This window comes from Eucalyptus grandis, chromosome 8 (assembly GCF_016545825.1).
Source record: "Eucalyptus grandis isolate ANBG69807.140 chromosome 8, ASM1654582v1, whole genome shotgun sequence".
NCBI lineage: Eukaryota > Viridiplantae > Streptophyta > Magnoliopsida > Myrtales > Myrtaceae > Eucalyptus > Eucalyptus grandis.
In genome coordinates, this window is record NC_052619.1 from 73,892,707 (window position 1) to 73,899,774 (window position 7,068).

The 7,068-nt window shown below is 38.6% G+C and overlaps 1 protein-coding gene across 1 annotated transcript; it reads left to right on the top strand.

Annotated features, from left to right (window-relative positions):
- Nucleotides 1–328: 328 nt before the first annotated feature.
- Nucleotides 329–6,232, top strand: LOC104414067 (disease resistance protein RUN1-like). The gene is made up of 5 exons (XM_010025063.3): nucleotides 329–542; nucleotides 752–1,265; nucleotides 2,878–3,979; nucleotides 4,441–4,713; nucleotides 4,835–6,232. Exons 2-5 carry the CDS (start codon nucleotides 787–789, stop codon nucleotides 6,230–6,232), a joined length of 3,252 nt encoding a protein of 1,083 aa, XP_010023365.3. The 5' UTR covers nucleotides 329–542; nucleotides 752–786.
- Nucleotides 6,233–7,068: the final 836 nt, after the last annotated feature.

Genomic DNA, 7,068 nt, shown 5'->3' on the forward strand with positions numbered 1-7,068 from the left:
GGTTGAGTTGCATCTCACGGAGAAGCTTCATAGAAAGGGTTCAATGGAGTTACTTTAGTTAGACAACGGAGAAGTCTTTTGTTTTTACTCTTCGAATGATCAAATGTATCAAGGAGCAGTGTGGAAAGTGGTCATTCACTAGAAGGCCACATCTTTCATCCTTCTTCTCAAAAGAAAGTATTGGAAGAAATGAGAAAAATGATGAGACTAGCTTGAAAAATCTTCTCGTAATACAGTCAGCAATTTGTGGCCAAGAATGCACCGTTATTTTGAAAGGATAACAGTACCGTTACATAAGCATTGCCCTTTTCTTTAACTTTTGCTTTGTTTTTTTCTTTTCACTCTTTTCAATTGCATTATTGTCCTTTTAGTTCTCATTCTCGGATTTTGACCCCTCTGCATCTCCCTCTCTCTCGCTAGTCTTCAGCTGCGCCTCCGATGTCTCTCCAGTCTTGCCTAAGTCGCCGTCTCGTCTCCTTTCTCCCTCGATCTCGCAGGTCGCGCCCTTGCCTTGCTTGATCGGCCTTCAATCAGCCCACTAGGTACTCTCTTGTCTCGTTTTTAATTTCTTGGTCCAATGTTTCGATTTTGGGGTGCTGTATTTTCGATTTCTTTCAGAGTTTGCCATCACCAATTGATAGCTGTAAATCCTGGCTAATCATAACTACCGCCTGTATTTTTTTCTTTTGTTTTTAAACCTTCCCCAATTGATATCCTGCCTAAAGCAAGCCCACTGACAATTTTCATTCAGCTAGATCCTGTCTCAAGTCTCATTTGCGACGTGTGATGGCTCCAGCCACTAACACCTCAGGAATGGAGTTTGAGGTATTCCTGAGTTTCAGGGGACCAGATACTCGAGATAACTTTACTAGTTGCCTCTATTATGACATGGTGGAGAAAGGAATCCGTGTCTTCAAAGACGATAAAGAGCTCTCAGTCGGTCAAAAGATTGAGGGAGGGCTTTTGCGAGCCCTTAACGACTCTCAAATCTATATCCCTATCTTCTCCAAGGGCTTCGCTTCCAGTCCATGGTGTCTTCGTGAGGTTGCGCATATGGTAGATTGCACTTCAAAATCAGATGGGAAAAAGGAGATCCTCCCTATCTTCATTGACGTGGAGATAGATGATGTAAAACTTAAAACCAAATTGTACAGAGCTGCCCTCTCCGAGCATGAGAAGAAGTACGACTCACATGAAGTAAAACGCTGGGGAGATGCTCTCGTTGAGGTTCCGACAAGAGTAGGTTGGAAGCTTGAAGGAAAAGGGTAAATTTTTCACAACTTGTTTTTTAGCTATATTTTTAATATAACATGTGAAGTATTTATTTTTGTAAGGTATAACTTAATTAGTCAAGTTATACATTTAAGGATATAGATCGACTTTTATATCATATTCAATCTACTCTTCAAGTTATTAATTTCTCTATAATTGATATGTAAGTTGAAAGAAGGTTCATGCGTATGTTATGTCATGGTCACGTTGTTGAATGTTGAGTTAGAATCTTGTTTGGTTGTCAAAGACCACAAATTTAAATAGCAAAATAAATAATTTTCAACAAATTAGGAGAAAGGAAACGGAAGCAACAAACAGACAAATATTAATGCTTATTCACTGGAGATCGAACATCCTGATTTTGTACTACTAGCATATGAATGTTTGATCAATCTCCAAATGTTGCCAGCACATTAAATTATTAGTTTCATGAAGAAAAAGGAAACTCAGGTCTAGTCACATCTTCTCTACTACTATTAAGGGAACTGTATAGACTGCTGTAGTGATGAATTTTATCTACAAAATATGACGGCTCTCCCTAGCGTTTTGATGGTGCTTCTTGCAAAAGAAAAAAAAAAAGACTCGCGAAACATTAACAGCACGTTTAGTTGCACTAACAGCCATACGTTTCATAATTTTGATTTTAGGAGTATTTCAGAAATTCTGATGGTATTCCACGTTTATTACATATGTTATTCATGAAACCAAACAATGTAACAGATTTATATTTTTAAACCCAACAGAGTTTTGGCCAAAAAAATAAAATCCGATAAGAGTAATTGTTATTAAAACTCTATTAGTTTTCAAAATAACAAGTATTATATAGATGGTTCCTAGAAGCAATAATCTCGCACCACACCCTTACTTGGTTCATAACTGATTTGGAAATGGGAGAAGTTTAGTGACAATGTCGACGCTGCCGCTCAGACACTTGTCACAAATTGATTGGCTCTTTAATTGCTCACGTGTGCACTAAACTTTCCAAACAATAAAACCCAAGCTTGGCTAGTCACCATTCTTTAACGTCTCCTCAAGATCTGGAGGCAGCATCCCTAGATGTGTCTAAGCTGAGATCTCGACGGTAATGGCTAGATTGACGGTATCTCGATGAAGTCTCCCAGTTCTCATCTATAACATGAGTTAATTGTTGCTCATATTGAATCTTAAACATGCCAAAGTTGCTAAACTTAAATTTCATTTATATAATCGATGAATAAGTAGACGGATAAAATAATCATAAAGATATAATTTCATTGCTTTCTACTCTTTTTTCTTCTTCAATCATATATGAAATGGACTAAAGTCCTTCGTTTCACATTTTTTTTTTCCTTCCGTAAGCATACAAACAACCACAAAATCCAACCATTCCTTTCTCTGGATCAATATCCTAATCCTTTCCAGTTCCTAAGAAAGTCTAGGCAGTAGTTGGTGTTTCAATCCAACCTATGGGAATCTGGCCAGCCACATCAACTAATTCAAGCCCTTTATAATTTAGATCATTTTCATTGTAACTTGAGATGTTTACATTTAAATGGATTCAAATATGCTATTTGAAAATTGCTGCCGTTGTGAATCTTTCTTAATATATTTAGCTTATATCGGCAGGTATGGTGAACTTATAAAACTAATTGTTCGAGAGGTTTTGCTTAAGCTGAAGGGGAAGAATAGAACTCTTCCTGACAATCTAGTTGAAATGAATGATCTAGAATATATAGAGGAACTGCTGGATATTAACTCTGATGACCATGTACGTTTCATTATAATCCATGGAACGGGTGGTATTGGCAAGTCAACTCTTGCTAGTGTTATCTTCAACCAATTCCGGTCTAAATTTGATTGTTATAGTTTCCTTGAAGATGTCCAAAGTCATCGTCTTTTAGACATGCAAAAGAAACTACTGTCTGAAACATTGGGCTCGAACTCTACTGAAGAAATGTATGACACCAACGACGGGATTGATCGCATAAGAAGAGGACTTGGCAAAGCAAAAGTTCTGGTTGTTGTCGACAATGTGGATGAGAAGAAGCAACTTGAGAACCTGGCAGGAAGCTATGATTGGTTTGGGAGCGGAAGTAGGATCATTGTCACACTTAGGGACATAAGGATAATACGAAATAAAGACAACCAAAGGCAACCTAGCTTTTACATGGATTACTCAATAAAGGAGATGCCCTTTGATTTAGCGATTCAGCTTTTTAGTAAGCATGCCTTTAGAAGCGATACTCCTCCAGAAGATTGCTACAAATTCTCAGAAAAAGTCGTTTCAAGCATAGGAAGGCTTCCTTTGACTTTGGAAGTCATGGGTTCTCTTTTCGCCTCCACGGCCAGATCGGAATGGGAGGAGACATTGGAGGACTCAAAGCAAGCCCCGTGTACAGACGTTCGACAAACATTGATGATAAGTATCAACAAATTGGACGATATAGAAAAAGCCATATTCCTAGACATAGCATGTTTTTGCATCGGGGAGAAAAAGACTTATGCAGACTACATGTGGCGTAATAGTGGCTATTCCTCACGCGGCGTGATTGATGTTCTTCTGCTCATGTCATTGATAAAGATCGATGAGGACAATAGATTTTGGATGCATGATGAAGTTCGAGATCTAGGAAGGTACATCGTCAAAAAAGACAATGTTGAAGATGCTGGAAAGCGCATTTGGGTGTTGATTGATGAGAATACTTTAGACATACTGAGAAGCAATGAGGTAAAACTTATTAAGAGTAGAAGATATAGTCAATCCAAGCAAAATCTCTTGTCATGTGCTTTAAAATCAGCATTATTAGTTGATGGCCTTCTTTGTTTGCTAATTTATAAAGAAATAGAAAGCAACTCTATAAACAATATAAGTATATGTTTTCATGCCTAAGTCATGTGAGACGAGTAGAAAGCTGCGGCGCGGTTTGATTAGTTAAAATTCTCTGTTTCTTGTTCCGGTGCGAGAATGAAGATTTTTGTGTTTCCTTGAAGGTGTTTAGTCTGTAAAAAGACAGAAAAATCAACCCCGAATGAACATTTTAAACATGCTTCGTTTTTCTTATTTTTAAATTGATAGAAAAAATGAATATTGTTTTGTTACAACCTTGCGTTTGATTAGATTATTTGGTGACGGGGAAGAACGATTAATATTGTTGTATGCTCATCTTTATTCTCTGCTGCTGCTGGTAGGAAAAACAAGTTGTACGAGCACTCAGTATAGGTATTAGTCATGACTTAACACCTGCAGAATTATCCCGTCTGCCACAGCTAAGGTTCCTTGGAGGGCGGAGAATGAATTTCGTAGGCAACTTCAATAATATTCTTCGTAATCTGAGATGGCTGTCTTGGCATCATTGCCCATTCAATCTTTCAGCCGTGAATCTTCACCTGGTGAATTTGGTCGTGCTTGACCTTTCGAGAAGCAACATCACCCACAATTGGGGTGGATGGAGGCAAATCAAGGTACTAACACCTCGCTTATGTTTGCTTAAAATTCTATCAATTGACATTTGTTAGCTAGTTGTATGCTATTGTATTCTCATGCTTTTTGTGGGCTTATAATTGCCTTTTATATAAATTGTAGAAGGCGAAAAAGTTGAAAGTTCTAGATTTAACGGGATGCGAGAGGTTAACCAAGACACCCAGTTTTTCCAAGTTTGGCAAGTTGGAGAAATTGATTCTCGCTTGGTGTGTGAGATTGGCTACGATTGACGGGTCAATCAATAAGCTAAGACAGCTAAGGACTTTAGATATCAAGGGGTGCCATTCCCTTCAAGGGTTGCCCATGGAAATCGGTTCACTAGAATGCTTATCGGAGATTATTGTGCCCCAGACTACCAGGTCATCCTTATCCAAACTGTTCAAGCTTCCTGAGACACTGGGCAGTCTAAAATCTTTGATGAGGTTTCAAACTTTGAGTAACTATAGTATCCACCAACTTCCTTACTCGATTGGAAAGTTAACGAATCTTATGTGTTTGTGGTTGACTGATTGCTATAATCTAACAGAGCTTCCAGACTCTATTGGGGAATTAGAATCATTGATTGAGTTAAATATAAGTAATTCAAACATCAATGTTCTCCCTGATTCCATTGGAAATCTAAAGAGACTAAAAGTCTTAAACGTGGCATCCACAGAGATACACACGATACCTTGTGCACTCGGAAGGGTGGAGACACTCGAAGAGCTCAATGCCTCGTATTGTTGGCGCCTCAAGGATGAAATCCCATGGGAAATGTGGAGCCTAAACCGTCTGAGGATCCTGGACTTGAATGGGAGCCCAATCTCTACTGTGCCGAGAAAGATCGGTGATTTCTTCAGTCTCCAGACACTTAAAATTTCAGGTCGCCGGCTTCTCCCTTTGCCAAAGCTTCCCTCGAGCTTGAAATGTCTAGTGGTTGAAGATGCTGATATCCCTGTTCTTCCTCCTGACCTCTCGAGCCTAGTTCATTTAGATCATCTCGAAGTGAGCAAAGATTTTATACGTATTGACTACGGGAGTGAAAAAGAAGGGTTTTTCTCTGAAGCGAACAAGATTATCTCGCTTTGGAAGGACGCGCAGTCCATCCATCGGCTTCCACGTGGCTTATCAACCTTGAAACTTAGCTGCATCCCGCAATTGCCTGATTTTTTTGGCTTCAAAAGCTTGTCAGTTCTCCAAATCAGTAACTATCAGATGCCACACTTGCCCATACTTAAATACTTGGAGAGCTTAAGGGAATTGAAGATATCTTGGTGCGAATTCATCGACCGCACACCCGATCTATCATGCTTGAAGAGGCTACAAACATTATATCTCCATCGTTTAACCAAACTGGCAGAGATTCCAGGTTTGGGGGAAGTGGAATCTCTGAAGTCTCTAAAAATTAGTTTTTGTTATGCAATTAAAAAATTGCCTAACCTGTCGAAGTTGAAAAATCTAAAGCATCGCTCTATTCGGTTTTGTCCAAAGTTAAGAGCCGTCGAAGGCTTGAAAGAGTAGAATTTTTTGAAGAAGGCAGAAATTTTTTTTGCACATCTATGGAAAGTTTGTCTGAATTGTCAGCATTCACCAAGTTAGAAAAATATTGAATGCCGCCAAAAGCTGGGGAAAACATCATTCAGTCACCGTGCCTGCACTCCTCCCAGATTGTCCTTCGATCCAAAGGGCGCCTCGGTACCCTTGTCGAAATTCTTGGGCGTGATTTGATTAATCAAAGCATAACAGAAGTTCTCTTTTCTGCTTGTGTTTGCTAACTTGTAGAGCTTGCTTGGATAAAGGACAAAGAAGGTGTTGGCGGTGAGTATTCATAGTTTCCATGCCCTGCATGTGGATTAGACCCAATTCTGCGGCCTGGCACGTGGAACAAAGCCAAATTTGCAACTCGCATTCACCACCGACATGAAATGATCCAATGGCCTCATGTAATGTCACTTCTTGAGCCATATATTATCTTTCTTCTTGACTACGTTAAGATGATGTTTTCTTTTTGAAATGGAATTCTTGTGATGCATTGCATTATATAAGAATTTTAAAATTCAGTCATACTTTCGCATTAAATTTTAGGACTTTAAATACATTAATTACAAAATAAAAATTGAGGATTGAGTCTTATTGCTCCATCCCCAATCCTCCACCCCATTATGAAAGATTAAGAGGATCTAAGTGTTGGAGCTAACAGTACTACCTAAAAAGAGTGAATAGATTGGTTTAGAACTATGAAATTTTTTTGCGGAATATAACAAATTAAATTTCAAATATCAGCATAAATAAATTGTGATGCTATTAGTGAAGAGATAGATGATATTGCAAGCAAATATATAATATTTCAGCTTTAT

Bases quoted from the DNA above. Each gene is read 5' to 3' on its own strand.
- LOC104414067 (XM_010025063.3), top strand. From the start codon at position 787: ATGGCTCCAGCCACTAACACCTCAGGAATGGAGTTTGAGGTATTCCTG. The intron at 1,266-2,877 runs GTAAATTTTTCA...TTATATCGGCAG, and splicing joins TGGAAGCTTGAAGGAAAAGG to GTATGGTGAACTTATAAAAC. The intron at 4,714-4,834 runs GTACTAACACCT...TATAAATTGTAG, and splicing joins GTGGATGGAGGCAAATCAAG to AAGGCGAAAAAGTTGAAAGT.